Source organism: Bos taurus, chromosome 18 (genome assembly GCF_002263795.3).
Source record: "Bos taurus isolate L1 Dominette 01449 registration number 42190680 breed Hereford chromosome 18, ARS-UCD2.0, whole genome shotgun sequence".
NCBI classification, from domain to species: domain Eukaryota; kingdom Metazoa; phylum Chordata; class Mammalia; order Artiodactyla; family Bovidae; genus Bos; species Bos taurus.
Window position 1 is genome coordinate 47589507 of NC_037345.1, and position 19770 is coordinate 47609276.

The following is a 19770-nucleotide window of genomic DNA, read 5'->3' on the forward strand; positions in this document are numbered from 1 at the left end:
ATGGGATGTGGGAGGGACGATGGTGGGAAGTTGCGTGTGTGTATCCGCGCGCTCGAGGGATCCTGGCAGCGAACCTTGGGTGCTTGTGTGAAATTGGTGCAGGAGCAAGGTATGGGTACCGTGGATGGATGTGTGTGCATAGTGCGATGGGGATGAGAGCTGTATGTGATTGTAATGGACCTTTTAGATGTGACTGTGCACATGTATGATTGTGACTGTATCACCAAGTCGTGAACGTGTGTGTAAAGGTGGTAAAGGTGGCAGCAGCTGTGGGGCCAGAGACAAGGAATTCAGCATTGCATTTAGTCACCTTCACAGTCTTTAGTGAAGGTGTGGGGAGTAGTTTCTGTGGGGGCGGCTTGGATTGGAGTAGGATAAGGTAAAATGAGGCTAGAGGAATGGGAGACTGTAGACCGCATATTCGAAGAGTTTTTCTGTAAATATGAGTAAAGAAATGGAACAGCAGCTGGGGAGGGAGAAATAACAACCTATCAGTATGGTAGCGGGACTGAGCCATGAGAGAAGGAAAAGTGGTTGTACCGGTAAGGAGTAAGCCAGGCTCATCTGTAGGTGTCCTGAAATTGCAAGAATAAAAGAAGGGTAGTAGTCTATGGGCTCCCCTGGGTAGCTCAGTGGTAAACAATCCTCTTGCCAATGCACGGGACACGAGATGGATCCCTGGGTTGGGAAGATCCCCGGAGAAGAAAATGGTAACCCACTTCAGTATTCTAGCCTGAAAAATCCCGTGGACAGAAGAGGCGGGCTGCAGGCCCTGGGGTGGCAAAAGAGTCCACTGAACAACAAATCACAATTAGCAACTGAACAAATAGCATTGTACAGGGTAAGCCATGAGCTCAAGTTTTGAAAAAACAAAGGGAAAGAAATACCCTGTACTTGGTAGATGTCAACAACAGTATGGCTGTTATGGGAGTTATATATGGTCTCTTGGCATGAAATTCAAAGGTAGAGCGTTTGTGGAGAAGAAAGTCTGAAAGTAATAAGAGCAAGGAGAACACCTGCCCCACTTAAAGACCCAGTGGCAAGAGGCTGTTGCGGGTGGAAAACATTGAGAGGGCTACAGGAGTCCTCTGGAGAAAGCCACGTTTCTCTTAGACCCAGAAAGGTGAAAGGATTGTTCAGGGAAGTGGTTGAAGATAAAAGAGGGGTTTGTTACTCTGAATTCCAGAGGGCATACTGGAAAGTCTCAGGAATTGAGGGATGAGAAAATGGGACGTCCAACTGATGGGGAATATAATATCTGTAAAGAGAGATCACCAAGGAGCCTAGGGCTTATTACAATATGATGGGCATAAACATGGGTACAGGGGATAGTGATGCTTATTCTGATTGGATTCACAGCTGTGTTGGAGAGGTAGTATTGGGGTAGAATGAGGTGGACTTTTGAGTATTCCCTTGAAAAGAGGAAAGTCAAGGATAGAACATTTAAGAATGGTTGGAGTAGGCAGAATAATGTCCCTGCAAAGATGTCCCTGTCCAGACCCTGGGCACCTATGAATATGTTAATTACAAGGCAAAAGGAACTGTGCAAGTGGGATTAAATTAAGGATTTTGAAGTGGGGAGATTATCCTAGACTATCTCTTTGGGCCCAAACTAATCACTTGGATCCTTAAAGTCAGTGGACTTTTTCCAGCTGAATTTGAGTTGCAGGGAGATGTGATCACAGAAGAATGGTTAGAGAGATACAAAGTTGCTGGTTAGATCAAGGAAGTTAGCCTCAAGCCCAGGAGTGTTGGTGGCCTCTAGGAACTGGAAAACTTAAGGAAATTAATTCTCCCCTAGAGCCTGTAGAAAAGAACACAGCCTTGCCAACACCTTGCTCTTCTTACTTAGCCGAGTGAGAACCATGGCAGACTTCTATCTAACTGTAGGGTGATTAATTTTTATTGTTTTAAGCCACTGCATTTATGATTGTTTGTTACTCAGTAGTAGAAAACTTGGAGAAGGCAATGGCAACTCACTCCAGTACTCTTGCCTGGCAAATCCCATGGGCAGAGAAGCCTGGTTGGCTGCAGTCCATGGGGTTGCTAAATGTTGGACACGACTGAGCGACTTCACTTTCACTTTTCGCTTTCATACATTGGAGAAAGAAATGGCAACCAACTCCAGCATTCTTGCCTGGAGAATCCTGGGGACGGGGCAGCCTGGTGGGCTCCCATCTCTGGGGTCGCACAGAGTCGGACACAACTGAAGTGACTTAGCAGCAGCAGCAGCAGTAGCAGCAGTAGAAAACTAATACAGTGGTATAGTTTCTTAGACTCAGCGTCATGGAAGGGTTTGAACCATGTGTCATGAGAGGAACTCAACGTTTATTGATAAAATTAAGGACTTTAGGTAAAGCACATAGGCCCACTCTTGTATTGCTTTGCTGCATTATGATATTGAAATTTAATGAATTTTTATTTGTGATCTAATATATGGTCAGTCTATAGGTATGTTTTGCACTTGATTTATCTTAAATTGAGAAAAATATATTAAAATTCATTTTAACATGAATTATCAATGAAATTAATTATCAGTGAAATTTTATCTTGCATCAACCTGTAACTTCTGCTTTATGAAAGTTCCACTATTAGTTGATATATATTCATAATTATTATATGTTTATTGTGAATTGTAAACTTTAGTATTTTAGCATCCTCAAGATCATAGCCCTTGGTTATTTTGTTTGTTTGCATTTGCCTTGTATATATTTCTTCATAATTTATAAAGTAAATCTTTTATTGAAGTTTATCATATATATAGACAAGTGTATACACAGTGATGCAAACAACCAATAAAACCAAAATGGTACACCTTGAATCACCACAAAGGGAACACCCATGTAATAAGCATGCAGATCAAGAAATAAACCATTGCCGGCATTCCAGAAGCCCCTGTTGTGCTCCTGTTCAGTCAGTAGATTCCCCAAAGTAACCACCATACATCAGTTTTGTCTGTTTTTGAACATATATATACGTGGAGTCATACAGTATAGAGCCTTTTGTGTTGACTTCTTTGTTCAACATTATGTTTGTGAGATTCATTCATATTGTTTCATGTAAATTTAGCTTACTGTTTGCCTTGCTAAATGCACTGGTATTCCAGCGCATGAATATACCAACTATATTTGTCCATTCAACAGTTGTTATACAGTTGGTTGACATTTGGCCTGTTTCCAGATTTGGACTTTCATGAATAATGATGCTAGAAGCATTCTTCCTCTTGTCATTTTCTGTTCATATGTATTTGTTTCTTAGGTATATTTCTAGAGAAACTTGCTGGATCATAGGGTACATGAATCTGCTTAAGCAGATACAGTCCGTTTTCCAAAATGCACAAAATCAGTACTCCAATCAACAGTTTATGCAAGTTTCAGTTGCTTCACTTTCTCATTAACACGTGGTATTGTCAGACTGTAAAATTTTTGCCAATATGGTGGATATATATGCAGAGTGGTATTGCATTGTGGTTTTCTTAACTTATGACTAATGAAGTTGAGTGCTTTTGTTTTAATGTCTCTTGACCATATCCTTCCCAAAGGATATCTTCGTTTGGCAAATGCCTGTTTAAGTCCTTTGGCCTTCCTTTGTGGAGTGTCTGTTCAAGTTTTGGGGAGCTTGTCTGCCTTTTTACTGTTAATTCTTAGGAGTTCTTTATTTGGGGTTCTGTAGTTTGGATATGAATCCTCATCAGCTGTGTGTATTGCAAATAATATCTCCCAGTCCATTTTCACTCCTTTTCTGAGAAATTACTTTTTAAAATATAGTCTGAAAAACATATAATCTGAATTATTTTTTCCCTTTGTGGTTTGTGCTCTCTGTACCATGTTAAGAAATCTTAATTCTCTCCTTTGATTTGTATTCCATCTCTAGAGGCTCTGCTTAGTTGCAAGTTGGATCACTTCTCTTTTTTTTAATTAATTTGATTAAAGTGTAGATGATTTCCAGTGCTGTGTTAATTTCTGCTGTACAGCAAAGTGACTCAGTTATACATATATTCTTTTTCACATTCTTTCCCATCATGGCATATCATCGGATATTGAATATAGTTCCCTCTGCTATGCAGTAGGTCCTTGTTCATCCATCCTATATATATAATAGTTTACATCTGCTAATCCCAAACTCCCAATTCTCTCCTACCCTCCCCCACACCCCCCCTTGGCAACTACAAGCCTATTCTTTATGTCTGTGAGTCTGTTTCTGTTTTGTTAGATACATTCTTTTGTGTCATATTTTAGATTCCACATATAGTGATACCATATAGTATTTGTCTTTCTATTTCTGACTTACTTCCCTTAGTATGATAATGTCTAGGTCCATCCATGTCTTTGCAAATGGCATTTTTTCATTCTTGAAATGGCTGGGTCGGATTCCATTGTATATGTATATGTACCACATCTTCTTCATCTATTCATCTGTTGATGGACACTTGCGTTTTTTTCCATGTCTTGGCAATTGTAAATAGTGCAGCTATGAATGGGGGGCAGGGATATGTATCTTTGCAAATTATAATTCTGTTTGGATATATGCCCTGGATCGGGATTGCAGGATCATATGGCAACTCTATTTTTAGTTCTTTGAGGAATTTCCATTCTGTTTTCCATAGTGGCTGCACCAATTTACATTCCCACCAAGAGCGTAAAAGGGATTTTCTTTCCCCACACCCTCTCCAGGATTTATTATTTGTGGCTATTCCTACTAGGGGGCTTCCCAGGTGGCTCAGTGGTAAAGAATCTGCCTGCCAGTGCAGGAGACACTGGAGACGTAAGTTCAATCCCAGCATCAGGAAGATGCCCTGAAGAAGGAAATGGCAACCCACTCTAATGTTCTTGCTTGGAAAATCCCAAGGACAGGGGAGCCTGGTGGGCTATAGTCCATGGGGTCACAAAGAGTCTGAAGCGACTGAGCATGCGCACGTGCATCCTGGCAGATGTGAGGTGATACCTCATTATAGTTTTGATTTGCATCTCTAATTAATTAGTGATGATGAGCATCTTTTCATGTGCCTGTGTCTTCTTTGAAGAAATGTCATTTAGATCATCTGCCCATTTTTCGATTGGATTGGTTTTCTTTGTTGTTGTTATTGAATTGTATGAGCTGTTTGTATATTTTGGAATTTAAGCCTTTGTTGGTTGCATCATTTGCAAATACTTTCTCCCAGTCTGTAGGTTGTCTTTTTGTTTTGTTTATGGTTTCCTTGCTGTGCAAAAACATAAGTTTGATTAGGTCTCATTTGTTTATTTTTGCTTTTGTTTCTATTGTCTTGGGGGACTGACCTAAGAAAACATTGGTATGCTTTATGTCAGAGCATGTTTTGCCTATGTTTTCTTCTAGGAGTTTTATGTTGTCTTGTCTTATATTTAAGTCTTTAAGCCATTTTCGATTTATTTTGTGTGTGGTGTAGGGGTGTGTTCTAACTGCCTTGATTTACATGTGGCTCTGCAAGTTGAACCACTCTTTTATTTTTTTCTTTCTATAGTTGTTTCTGTTTCATTTTGTTCCATTTGCTAATGTTCGTATCTCTTGTTCCATGCTGCACTTTCTGTAGTATTTGTCATACCTTTTGCTCTTTGTAGTTTATTTTTCAAGTCTGAAGTGGTTTTGCCTAAGATTCTCTTTCATTCTTGAATTCTACTAGCTTTTATATGTGGTCTGCCTCTCACTTCCTCCTCTTTCCTGAAATCATTGTACCATTAGTGCATGTAGTTTTGTTTCTGAGCTGTGATTGTACCATAAATTCTTATAATTCATATTGAAATGTTGGGTAATAATTTTAATCTTCTCTGAAATTTTTAGTGAGTTTTCTTTATACATAGGGAATTGGAGCACTCTTCAAACTTTTATCTAACTATATTTTTGGACACAGTGTTTCTAATTTTGTTTTTGGAATGTGAGGTTTTTTTTTTTTTTGGTATATTTGGCACTGGCACTTTCCTATGAAAAGATGAATGGGGCAGAGGTTCTGCTCAAGAGTTCCTTCCTCTGTTTCTGCAGTAGGAAATAGTTTCTTTAAAAGCTAGCCCCTCTGAATAGTCAGGCCTTCTTTGCTGTTTACGACCTAACCTGGTTCAGGAAGATTCCTACTATCAGCTCTGAGTTCCACAGTGTCTTTTTTGCTGAAATTAAAACATATCATCAAGCTCCCAGTTCAATGAAGCTAGCATTACCCTGATTCCAAAATCAAGCAAAGCGTATCTCGTATAAATATGATACAAAATCCTCAACAAAATACTAATAAACCAAATTCAGCAATGTATAAAATGAATTATACAACATGATTGAGTGGAATATATCCCACATATGCAAGGTTATCTGAGCATCCAAAAATAAACTAATGTAACAGCTGAAGGACACAGGATTTCTTTTTGAGGTGATGAAAATATTCTGAAATTGACTTGCAGTGGTTGCACATATGTTACTTTGCTAAAAAAAAAAACAAAAAACCACTGAACTGCTTACTTTAAATGCGTTAATTGTAGGGTATATGGATTTTATATCAGTTAAGCTGGCAACCCACTCCAGTACTCTAGCCTGGAAAATCCCATGGACGGAAGAGCCTGGTAGGCTGCAGTCCATGGGGTTGCGAAGAGTCAGACACGGCTGAGCGACTTCACTTTCACTTTTCACTTTCGTGCACTGGAGAAGGAAATGGCAACCCACTCCAGTGTTCTTGCCTGGAGAATCCCAGGGACGGGGAAGCCTGGTGGGCTGCCGTCTCTGGGGTCGCACAGAGTCGGACATGACTGAAGCGACTTAGCAGCAGCAGCAGCAAGCTGCTTAAAAAATAAAAGAATACAGCCTATGTATTTTGAATTTTTCCACCTTGAATCCCTCTGTCATCTCCATGCCTCTTTTTACTACCTGCACCATCAGTCACTTCCTTTTCATAGCATTTCTGCTTACAGAAACTCTAATTCAGCGTGGTCTACTCCTCATAAGAATGAATATTTCTTAAGTCTTCTTTGAGAAAATGTCTCTTTAGATCCTCTACCCATTTTTTGACTGGGTTTTTGATATTGAGCTGTTTATATATTTTGGAGATCAGTCCCATGTTGATTGCATTGTTTGCAAATATTTTTCCCATTCTGTAGGTTGTCTTTTCATTTTGTTTATCATTGCCCTTAGTTTTGTCATGAGAGTGCTTTAGATGAAAATGAGTCAGTAAGTTTTATATACTTTGGTTGGACATGGGGGAGATAAAAGGCCACTGTCCTACAGGGATACACAGGAAGGCCCTGGGCAAACTCACGGGGCTCCCAGATTGGAAAATTCCCCCTGGGGGATGTCTAACTTGGGGTCCTTTTTGTTAAAGGGGCTATTCAGAGCAAGTCAGAATGTCCTTATCTCATATTCTGAATATTCTGATCCTTGTCATGATTTATCATAACTGATTGGACTGAAACTTCATCCTGATGTAGTTTAGTGTCTTGGGTTTTGGGTAGGGTCAGAATTTCTGCAGATTCCCTCTGACCTTCCTTCAGGGAATAAAATGGTATTCTTAGTCCATTTGAAAGCTCTGAGGAAAGCCTGACCTCTTAGGATTCCTTCCCTCTAGCTCCACTTTTTCAAAACTGCTTCAACTACATGAGAAATCCAGAAGACTGAGTGACTCTTGGAATTTTAAGTTATGGCCCATGTGAGTTGGAATTGCTTCTCTCCAAAAATACAACTATTTATAGTAATAATATAGAGTTTCCCTGCTGGCTCAGATGGTAAAGAATCTGCCTGCAATGCAGGAGACCTAGGTTCAGTCCCTGGGTCAGGAAAATCCCCTGGAGATGGGAATAGCTACCCACTCCAGTATCCTTGCCTGGAGACTTCCACAGACAGAGGAGCCTGGAAAACTAAAGTCCCTGGGGTCAGACATGACTGAAGTGACTTAGCACGCACGCACAATTATAATAAGATAACCATTTATACTACATCATGTGAATATTTTTATTCCTTATTCTTAAACTGCTTACCTGACTCACTATTCAACATGGTAAGTGGTATTTGTGAAACAGTTTAGTGCCTTCTCTGTATGTCCCTCTTCTCTCCAACATGGCATTCAATACCTCTTGTATCCTAATATTTTGACAGAGCACTGAAGGAGGAGAAATATATTCCCTTAAAGGAAATAGTAGAGACTTTTAAAGATCAAACTGTGGCTCCTGAGTCATTCTGCTGTGTACCTGAAACTATCACAACATTGTTAATTGACTGTACTCCAATGTAAAATAAAATGTTAAAAGACAACAACTGTGGTTCATCAAAGTGGAATTGAGTGACTAAAAAGGACACACTATATGAAAGCTTTTATTTACCCTGTATGATGGGGTGTTTCATTTAGGAAAGATAGAGTCAGTGTTAGTTGGTATTCATTTTAGTAGTGGCACTTTGTCATGCTTTTAGATAGAGGATATATAAGAAGAGGTTGAGTTCAGAGAGATGTGGGATCTTGCCAAGAAACCAATGAGAGGTTAATATCATTAAGAAGAAGAAGTGAAGATAGTCAGCTACTTAGCTGATAGCCTAGAGATTTTATACATGCTCCACAGAACATGGAATTCAGTTAGGGAGTATAATCTCTTAAGAATCCTTTCAAATTCAACTAATAGAAAATTCAAATAAAAGAAGGTGAAAGAAAAAAAAAACAACACTTCTCTCATACAATAAATTTGAAGTTAATTATTCCAGGCTAGTGTAGCCTCTTGGTGGTATCAACAACAAGAACTCATATGATACCTGTTTTTCTGGGCTACCATCCAGTTGTCTTGCTGTTTGTTACAGGAAGGTCAGAACATTGTTGTGACTGACAACAGGAGATTTTAAGTGCATATAGGCACTTGGCTTCAGGGACACTAATTTCCCTGTTGTTTCCCCCTCTACCCTAGAGGCAGCCAAGTCCAGTTTTTGCTGAATGTGTATACCTCTTCCTGCAGTGCCCTTTTCCATCTTTTCCCTGCCTATCTAAAAGATTTACTTCACCATTGATATTTGGGTTTGTCATTTCAGCAGCTGATGATGTTCAGCTGCAGACTTCTCTCAAGAGGAATGGGAGTGCCTGGACTTAGAACAGAGACATCTGTACAGAGATGTGATGCTGGAGAACTACAGCAACCTGGTCTTGCTGGGTAAGCTTCAGAATTTCACCCCAGAAATCCCTGATTTCTACATTGTGAATTTTTGGATTGTCTTTCGAGTATCTCAGGGGAGATATTTCTGGGGAAATGGTGTGTGCTTTGTACATTTCACAGTAAGTCATCATCTTTGGGAACCTCCATCTTCCCCATCCTTTATGCCTTTTTCTCGCCCATCCTAGTAACTAAGGGACTTAGGAAACCCTTACCAGGTGGTAATTTCCTATTTCTTATTTTTTGACCAGGACTTTGCATTTATCAGCCAGAAGTATTCTCTTTACTGGAGAAGGGAAGAGAGCCCTGGATGGCTTTGAAGGATGAGACTTGCCCAGGTGAGTGAGGGCTGAACAAGGAGGCCATCACTGCAGATAACAGCCCAAATGTTCAGTGAGGCAGCAGCATCTCTATAATATTGGCCTAGAGTTTCCTTCTCAGAGGCCAAAAGCCTGTGGATAAAGGCCTGAAACCTAGAAATAAAAGTAACCTTTTCCATGTGAAGTTCCAAATGAATCTTCTCTTCACCTCCAAATACCACTCCATTTCCGTGCTCTCATTTTTCCTTCACGTTACAGAAAGGTAGGTGCCATTGTTTTTCTCCAGTGGTCAATGGTTTAGGGTCTGTTTCTTCCCATTTCTCTGCCCCCCCCCCCATTTAGATATTTGTAAATTTCTTCACTCACTAAAAAAAAAATTTTGACTCTATTTTTCATTTTACCTGTTACCTCTTGAATTTCTTTTATTTTGCATAGTTTTTGCTTACTGCTACATTTCCTTCATTAATTAATTCTTTCTTTTAAGCAACGTTTATTAATTTTTCTAATTTCATTTTAGGTTAAGAAGGGTTAACAGAGAATCTGTAATCAATTAAGAAATGTGGTATTCTTTTCTATGACTGGAACAATTTCATTAACTTCTGCAAAGCAGTCTGTATATTAAGGCCTCATAGGCTGCTTTGTTATGATTTCTGGTTACAGTGAAGAGGAAATGGCAAGAGAGAGGTTAGGGCTAATGAAAGACAATAAGCAGAGAATACAGTGTCGTAAAAAGCCAGTCCTGCCTGTCAAAAGGAAGCAAGGGGTATATTTGGCAAGAGGATGGTAATTGGTGAATTTTCTATTATAGGCAAGCATCAAATTGAAATAATTTACTCTTGAAGCTTCTTTTTTATTTAAAATATCACGGAAGGAAATTTAATTCCTTATTGGAGTCATGTAGTGGCTCAGTTGGTAAAGAATCTGCCTGCAATGCAGAAGACCCAGGTTCAATCTGTGGGTCAGGAAGGTACCCTGGAGAAGGGAATAGCAGCCCACTCCAGTATTCTTGCCTGGAGAATTCCATGGACAGAGGAGCTGGTGGGCTATAGTCCATGGGGTCACAAAGAGTTGGACATCCCTGCGTGACTAACACTTCTAAATTTCTGAACCTAAATTGATGTGTTTCTTTAAATTTAATTAATTAATTAATTTATTTTTGGCTGTGCTGAATCTTCACTGCTGCATGGCCTTTTCACTAGTTGTAGTGAGCAGGGTCTACTCTTTGTTGCAGTGCACAGGCTCCTCATTGTGGTGGCTTCTCTTATTGTGGGTCACAGGTTCTAGGGTGCAGGTTTCAGTAGTTGTGGCTTGTGGGCTAATAGTTGTGATTCCCAGGCTCTACAGCACAGGCTTAGTAGTTGTGGTGCGTGGATGTAGTTGCTCTGCGGCATGTGGGATCTTCCTGGATCAGGGATTGAACCTGTGTCTCCTGCATTGGCAGGCAGTTTCTTAACTGCTGGACCACCAAGGAAGCTTGAACGTAGTTATTTTTAAACTCTGTCTCATAACTCCAATATTTAGAATCCCTATAGATCCGTTTCTGCTCTCTGTTGTTTCTATAGTTTCTGCATTCATGTTGTATGGTTATTTTAATTTTGTGCCACACTTATCTGCAAAATGTGAAACTAATGACTAGGTTATCTTCCTTTATAGAGAACTTTTATGCTGCAAAGTTCTGAAACATTTTTGTTGTTACGTCAATTGATTGCCCTCCTTGGGCACTGGGATAATTTGAAACTGATCTGTAGTTCCTGTGTAGGTCTGCCTCTCTCTTACCCACATTCCTAGGTTGTGATCCTTGAGTTATAAGTCAGCATGAGAGATGTTTAGGACACCCCCTGTAGACCAACCCTAGATACCAATCTCTATTACTTTAGTCTTGAGAGATGTTGTGTGTTCTATCAGTCTCTAAGTCAATGACCCTGATGCTGGCAGAGATTGAAAGCAAAAGAAGAAGGGGGCAGCAGAGGATGAGATGGTTGGATAGCATCATCAACTTAATGGACATAAGTTTGAGCAAACTCCAGGAGATAGTGGAGGACAGAGGAGCCGGGATTGCTACAGTCCATGGGGTCTCAGGGAGTCGGACACGACTGAGCGGCTAAGACATGGAATTGCAAAGAGTCCAATATGACTGTGATACTGAACAACAACAAAGCCAAATGCTAATACCAGTACAATTTCAATAATAGAAATTGGATAAGCCCTTCAGCATATTCACCTAGTAATAGTTGTAGTATTTTCTTGCTTTGTTCTTCTAAAATATTTTACCAGTAAGTTTGATATCCCATGGAGGTTTGGTAAAGGTCATTAAGCATTTTATGCTTGAGGCATAAAATCAAATGGAAGAGCAGTGCTATAAACTCAAGAAATAAACAGAAACACCTTGGTTGGGATCATCTGACAAAATATGACTTGGCTAAGCCCAGTGGAGAAAATGAGCAAGGCGAAGTATTTAAATGTGCAAAGACAAATGAGTAGGTAGGTGTGATTTTCCATTTCTCTGAACTAGCATAGATATGCTTTTGTTTGCTCTTACCTGTACAGAAAGTGATATAGAATTATGTGTACTCATTTCAGTAGAGATGAAAGGGATTGGACAATGAGGTGTATTATCACTATGTTGTTATCACATCATCCCAATTGTGCTTCCTGGTTCCTGATTTTTTTGGTATTATCCGTTACTCCATCCTTTGGCTCCCTTTGCCCTTCTTTGACCTGTAGTATATATTTTTTTTAACAGAATTATTTTTTTAATGCCTAACGTGCTAAATGTTGATTATACCATACTGGGTAAAGTAGTCTTACGTCTTTAAATTGATATCCCATGATTGGTGTAGTACCTGAACAATCTATTTTTATTGTTGAACTCCTCAGATGAATTTGATCTGAACAAAATTTGTATATCTAATCACCTGCCTTGGCTTTTTTAGTTCTTTTAAATTTCTATTTATTTCTTTCCCTTTTTTCAAATTGTCCAAAATTTATGAATTTGTAAAGCCATTCACATTTCATATGCTGTATTTATTTCAGGATTTATTCCTATATCTACATTGAAAACCTTAATTCTTTCTGAACAGAAAAACAGTATGAATTTATCTTCTTATCTTTCAGACATGCAATCCAGGTGTCAGACCAAGAAGTTATCACCAAAAAATGGCATTTTTGACAGAGAAATACCTCAGTGGGAAATAATGGAAATTTGTAAAAAAACATAGCCCTGAATGTTTATGCTTTAGAGGTGATTGGCAAAGCAAAGGTCAGTTTGAAAGACAACAGGAAAATCAGGAAGAATGTTTGAAGCAAGTTATACTCAATTGTAAAGAAAAAAGTCCCACTTTTAACCAGAACACAGCTTTTAATCTTCATCCAAGATTTAATACAAGAAAGAAACTGAATGAATTTAAAAAGTGTAGGAAAGCCTTTTGTTATGACTCAGACTGTATTCAACATCAGTTAATTCACACTGGTGAAAAATTTTGTGAAGATAAGAAATGTGAGAAGACCTTTTATCTTGATTCAGAACTTACTCAGTATCAGTTTATACTGCTAAGAAAACATGTGACTGTAAAGAATGTGGGAAGGCTTTCAGTTTGTGTTCAAGTCTTACCAGTCATAGGCGAATTCATACTGGTGAAAAACCTTTTAAATGTAAAGAATGTGGGAAGACCTTTAGATTTCATTCACAGTTTAGTGTCCATAAGTGTATTCATACTGGTGAGAAATATTATGAATGTAAGAAATGTGGGAAGGCCTTTAGTTGTGGCTCAGACCTTACTAGACATCAGAGAATTCATACTGGTGAAAACCTCTATGAATGTAATGAATGTGGAAAGGCCTTTGGTCAGCGATCACATCTTACTAAACATCAGAGAATTCACTCTGGTGAAAAACCTTATGAATGTGAGGAGTGTGGGAAAGCTATTGCTTTTGGCTCACACTTAATTCAACATCAGAGAATTCATACCAGTGAGAAATCTCATGAATGTAAAGAATGTGGAAAGGCCTTTATTCGTGGTTCAAATCTTGCTCAACATCAGAACATTCATGTTGGTAGGAAACCTTTGAATGTGAGAAATGTGGGAAAGCCTATATCTGGAGTTCACACCAGCGAATTCATACTGGTGGGAAGCCTCATGAATGTAAGCAATGTGGGAAGACTTTTATATGGGCCTCATACCTTGCTCAACATGAGAAAATTCATAATGGAAGGAAACCCTATGAATGTAGGGAATGTGGAAAGACCTTTCTTCATGGTTCAGAGTTTAATTGACGTCAGAAAATTCATACCGGTGAGAGAAACTATGAATGTAAGGAATGTGGAAAGACTTTTTTTGTGGTTCAGAACTTGATCGACATCAGAAAATCCATACTGGAAAGAGATCATATGAATGTGAAGAGTGTGGAAAAGCCTTTCTCTGGAGTTCACAACTTACATGACATCAGAGAATACATACTGGTGAGGAACCTTATGTATGTAAAGTCTGTGGGAAATCTTGGGTTCACAGCTAACATGACATAGCAAGATTCATAATGATGCAGAACCCTATAAATGTAAGGAAAGTGGCCAGATCTTTAGTCACCATTCATTTTTTGCTGAACAGAAAACTCACAATGATGAGAATCTCTATCAATGGAAAGATTATGGGAACACCACTAGTCATGACTGTGACTTTGCTCAACACCAGAATATTTACACTTTTGAGAAATCCTGTGATCATAAAGATTTTGAGATGGCATTTTCTCCAATGCAGGTGATTCTGGGGCCGGGAAGATCCTCTGGAGGAGGAAATGGCAACCTACTCCTGTATTCTTGCCTATATTCTTGCCTGGAGAATCCCATGTACAGAAAGCCTGGTGGGCTAGAGTCCATGGGATTGCAAAGAGTTGGACACGACTAAGGCAACTTAGCACGCACATTTTGTTGTACGTATCTATGCTACATAACTTAGGAGAAAACATTCAGTCTTTCTCCATTTATTATGAAGCGACTTAGCTGCAGCAGCAGCCGTGATTTTTCATAGATGCCCCTTATTTGAAGAAGTTTTTTCTCTATTCTGAGTTTGTTGAGTGTTTTTATCATGAAAGGATAAAGCATATTGTTAAATATTTTTCTTGTGCCATGTGCTTTCTGTCCTTCATTCTATTACCATGATGTATTATATTGATTCATTTTTGCATGTTAAACCAACCTTACATTCCTGGCATAAATCACATTTGGTCATGGTGTATAAAATTTTAAAAAGTTACTGGATTCAGTTTGTTAGTATTTTGTTGAGGACTTTTGTGTTGTTTGCTATGGTAGGTGCTTTTGTTTTTTTTTTAATGATTTATTTAGTTATTTTTGGCTGCACTGGGTCTTCCTTGCTGCATGTAGGCTTTCTCTAGTTGCAGAAAACAGGAGCTATTCTGTAGTTGAGGTGCACTATGGTGGCTTCTCATGTTGCGGAGAATGGGCTCTAGGTCAAGGGCTTAGCTGCTCCATGGATGCATGTGGGTCTTCCCAGACTTTGGGAAGCATAAGGACAACACGTTGTTCCTAATATAATGTCTATATATGTTAAGTTGGCTAATTATATTAATCTCACGCACAGAAACAACCCCATCTACATAAGGTACTCATTCAGGCACAATGACATCCAGCTCGCTCTGGGATCCTGCCCCTGACAGTTTTACCACCCAGTTCCAAACCCAACCGCTTGCTCCTGAAGAATCCAGTGAGAACACGGACTCCTCTATGCGCCTGCTAGTTTAGCATTCCCTGCAGTCTCTGGAAGGGGCGGGTCACAGAACCAATGAAAAAAAGCCAGGGTCTATGGACACTTCCGGTAGGGTCCCAGAGGGGAATTAGTTGCAACTAAAGGAACATTTCATGCAAAGATGGGCTCGATAAAGGACAGAAATGGTATGGATCTAACAGAAGCAGAAGATATTAAGAAGAGATGGCAAGAATACACAGAAGAATTGTACAAAAAAGATCTTCACGACCCAGATAATCACAATGGTGTGATCACTGACCTAGAGCCAGACATCCTGGAATGTGAAGTCAAGTGGGGCTTAGAAAGCATCACTACAAACAAAGCTAGTGGAGGTGATAGAATTCCAGTTGAGCTATTCCAAATCCTGAAAGATGATGCTGTGAAAGTGCTGCACTCAATATGCCAGCACATTTGGAAAACTCAGCAGTGGCCACAGGACTGGAAAAGGTCAGTTTTCATTCCAATCCCAAAGAAAGGCAGTGCCAAAGAATGCTCAAACTACCGCACAATTGCACTCATCTCACACGCTAGTAAAGTAATGCTCAAAATTCTCCAAGCCAGGCTTCAGCAATATGTGAACTGTGAACTTCCTGATGTTTAAGCTGGTTTTAGAAAAGGCAGAGGAACCAGAGATCAAATTGCCAACATCTGGTGGATCATGGAAAAAGCAAGAGAGTTCCAGAAAAACATCTATTTCTGATTTCTTGACTATGCCAAAGCCTTTGACTGTGTGGATCACAATAAACTGGAAAATTCAAGAGATGGGAATACCAGACCACCTGATCTGCCTCTTGAGAAATTTGTATGCAGGTCAGGAAGCAACAGTTAGAACTGGACATGGAACAACAGACTGGTTCCAAGTAGGAAAAGGAGTATGTCAAGGCTGTATATTGTCACCCTGCTTATTTAACTTCTATGCAGAGTACATCATGAGAAACACTGGACTGGAAGAAACACAAGCTGGAATCAAGATTGCCGGGAGAAATATCAATCACCTCAGATATGCAGATGACACCACCCTTATGGCAGAAAGTGAAGAGGAACTCAAAAGCCTCTTATGAAAGTGAAAGTGGAGAGTGAAAAAGTGGGCTTAAAGCTCAACATTTAGAAAACGAAGATCATGGCATCTGGTCCCATCACTTCATGGCAAATAGATGGGGAAACAGTGGAAACAGTGTCTGACTTTATTTTTCTGGGCTCCAAAATCACTGCAGATGGTGACTGCAGCCATGAAATTAAAAGACGCTTACTCCTTGGAAGGAAAGTTATGACCAACCTAGATAGCATATTCAAAAGCAGAGACATTACTTTGCCAACAAAGGTCCATCTAGTCAAGGCTATGGTTTTTCCTGTGGTCATGTATGGATGTGAGAGTTGGACTGTGAAGAAGGCTGAGCGCCGAAGAATTGATGCTTTTGAACTGTGGTGTTGGAGAAGACTCTTGAGAGTCCCTTGGACTGCAAGGAGATCCAACCAGTCCATTCTGAAGGAGATCAGCCCTGGGATTTCTTTGGAAGGAATGATGCTAAAGCTGAAACTCCAGTACTTTGGCCACCTCATGCGAAGAGTTGACTCATTGGAAAAGACTCTGATGCTGGGAGGGATTGGGGGCAAGAGGAGAAGGGGACGACAGAGGATGAGATGGCTGGATGGCATCACTGACTCGATGGACGTGAGTCTCGGTGAACTCCGCGAGTTGGTGATGGACAGGGAGGCCTGGCGTGCTGCGATTCATGGGGTCAAAAAGAGTCGGACACGACTGAGCGACTGATCTGATCTTATCTGATCTGTTACTCAAGAGTTCCTCTCCAGTGTTTTGCGATTTCCTTATGTCTCGTGGGTCTCTTACGCTCTTTGGGACTGGCGTCTGACAGAAACAGGTGCTTCCTAGAGCCCCAGCGTCACAGCCCTGGGAAAGAGTGGTTCTCCTCTGCCTGTTCTGTTGGAATGTGCTAAGATGGGAACTCGCGCGGCTGCACCTTTTCTCGGAGAACTGTGTTCAGAAGAAGGTAGGCGGCGCCCTGGAGATTCAACTGCGCCTGGAAGCGGAGGGTTTAGGACGTTTTGGATCAGAGTCTTCCGCTGCTCAGCGTTTTCCCCTAGGGTTGGTGCTGGGTTGGCCTCGTGTTAGGCTGGACCCCGCCCAGGTCTGCAAGATTTGTAGTTGCCCAGCAGTGCGTTGTAAGAATGAGTCTGGAGACAGTGGTAGAAACATCAAGGGTTTATTGAACAGGGAATCTTTCAAGTCTGAGGCAAAGTTCCTGGGTTGATACCCCGCTGTGTATGGCAGACAGCAGGCAGGACTTACGGAGCAGTGTTCACTCTGGGAGAAGGAGAAGTTACCTATTAGAGGAGGAATGGATGTTGGTGGGCTTATCAGTTTCCAGGGAAACCAGTAGAGGAGCACGTCCCTTGCTGACCCTTTGATAAACAACCATCGACAGCATGGTGATCAACTAGCATAGTGGCGCCACTGTGTTCTTGAAGCAACATCTTAGTTCCCTACCCAGGAATTGGATCTGCAGAGCCTGGCTGAAAACCAGGAGTTCTAGCCATTAGACCACCATGGGCTAGAGGCTAGAAGCAAAATTGGGCTGTCCCTTGCCCGGGTTGAAAAATGAATTTCTCAAGGAGGCAAAAACTGTAAACACAGGTACAAAGTTTATGTTATTAGCGACATGGCACAACTAGTGGGCAGGAGGCCTAACTTAGCTCTCCAGCCCCTTGGTGGTGCTCTGTGCAGGGCTCATGCACATGACTGTGCTTTTACTTCCAGTACCTCAGAAATGGCAGTTGGTTTCGTATCCTATTGTTCATAATTGCCTCAACTGTGCACATGTGCAATTATTTTTAGTCCCTTATAGTTTGTTATTCTGTTGCTCAAGGAGATGTTTGTCCTGGTGCAAGCACTCTGGTAGAGGGATCCAGGTCCCAGCCTACCTTCTGGAGAAACTGAGGCAATGGACAGCCTCAGTGGTGACCAGCGGCAGTGTTAGAACTACTGCATATCCAGAGCTGTGAACCCAGACATCTTGTATTCTACTTTCTTTGTATGTCTTTGAAAGTTGAGGGACCAGGATGGTAGTGGAGACTGGATTTTGACCCATCTTCAAAAACACTAGATGTCTCATGCACCTCTTTCCCTGGCGACTGCCATTCCCCACAGAAGGCATGTGAGAAGGAGAGAATTGCTGCTGTACATGAAAAAATCAAATTGAAGGTGAATTTGTACTTCCTCTTTGTTCCATGAAATGCATTTCATTTTTCAGTATATGGAAACAGCTGGTGTCCCCTTGAAACATTTTCACTGATTTACCCCTAAGTCTTCTTCCACAGAGAAAGTCAGAGGTTCTAGGCACAGATCCCATTCCCCAATTAATCCTTCTAATTAATTATTTACATTGTGTAAATAATTCTTCCTGTTGGCTTTTTGTTACACATTCTTTGGGTGTAGAAAAGCAAATCTGGAGGATTACAGACTATTATTTCAGACAATCTCTTATTAAGAGAATATACCTGCTTGGAATCACACACTGGATATTCTTAATCTTCTACAAAGGCTTGTGATCAAAAGCAAATATGGTAGGAGATGGTTTGACTCATTTCCATCAGTGACACGGATTTGCTTTGTGAAACTGTTAAAGAGTAGGAATGCAGTCAGTGGTCTGAGAGGTCTGTTTCAACTAGGGTGGGAAAACCACCACACCTCTAGATCAGAACACCTAACAGGAGTTTTGTAGTACTGACCAGGTCTAATTTCTGGTTTGTCTGCATAACTTTGTTTCGGACTTTCTTTTTGTGTGGTGTGTGAGCAGGATGGTATAAGGGGTAAGAGTATAGATCTAATACCTGGGTTAAAATTCTAGCACTAACACTTGCTAGGTGTGTGAGCTGCTTTAAGAGAAGTTTTAGGTTTACAATAAAACTGAGAAGAAGATACTGAGATTTCCCACATACTGCCCACCCAGTACATACACAGCTTCCCTCATTATTAAAAACCTCCCCCAGAGTGCTACATTGTTTTTTAAACCAAGGATTCACCCAAAGGCCATAATTTACCTTGTTGTACATTCTGTGGTTTGGGACAAATGTATAGTGACATATATCCATCATTCCAACCTCATAGAGTTTTTTTTTTTTTTTAATTATTTTTTGGCCACACCATACTGCATGCAGGATCTTCATTCCCCAACCAAGGAGTGGCAGTGTGGAGTCCCAACCACTGGACTGCCAGGGAAGTCCCCATAGAGTACTTTCATTACCTGAAGAATTCTCTATGCTCTGCTTATTCATCTCCACACACCCCTAACAACCACTGATCTTTCTGCTGTCTATAGCTTTGCTTTTCTGCAGAATGTCCTATAGTTGTAATCAGACACTATGTAATCTTCACAGATTGACTTCTTCCACTTGGTATTATGCATTTAAGTCTCCTTCATGTATTATCGGAGAAGGCAATGGGAACCCACTCCAGTACTCTTGCCTGGCAAATCCCATGGACGGAGGAGCCTGGTAGGCTGCAGTCCATGGGGTCGCACAGAGTCGGACATGACTGAAGTGACTTAGCAGCAGCAG

At 40.5% G+C, this 19770-nt stretch overlaps 1 protein-coding gene across 1 annotated transcript; it reads left to right on the forward strand.

Moving 5' to 3' along the window:
- Window positions 1–14685, forward strand: LOC519309 (zinc finger protein 790). The gene is given in 9 exon segments (XM_059877316.1): window positions 1–109; window positions 9006–9116; window positions 9368–9454; window positions 12551–12642; window positions 12644–12974; window positions 12977–13498; window positions 13501–13770; window positions 13773–13931; window positions 13934–14685. Coding segments are annotated over 9 exon segments (2085 nt in total). The 3' UTR covers window positions 14338–14685.
- Window positions 14686–19770: the final 5085 nt, after the last annotated feature.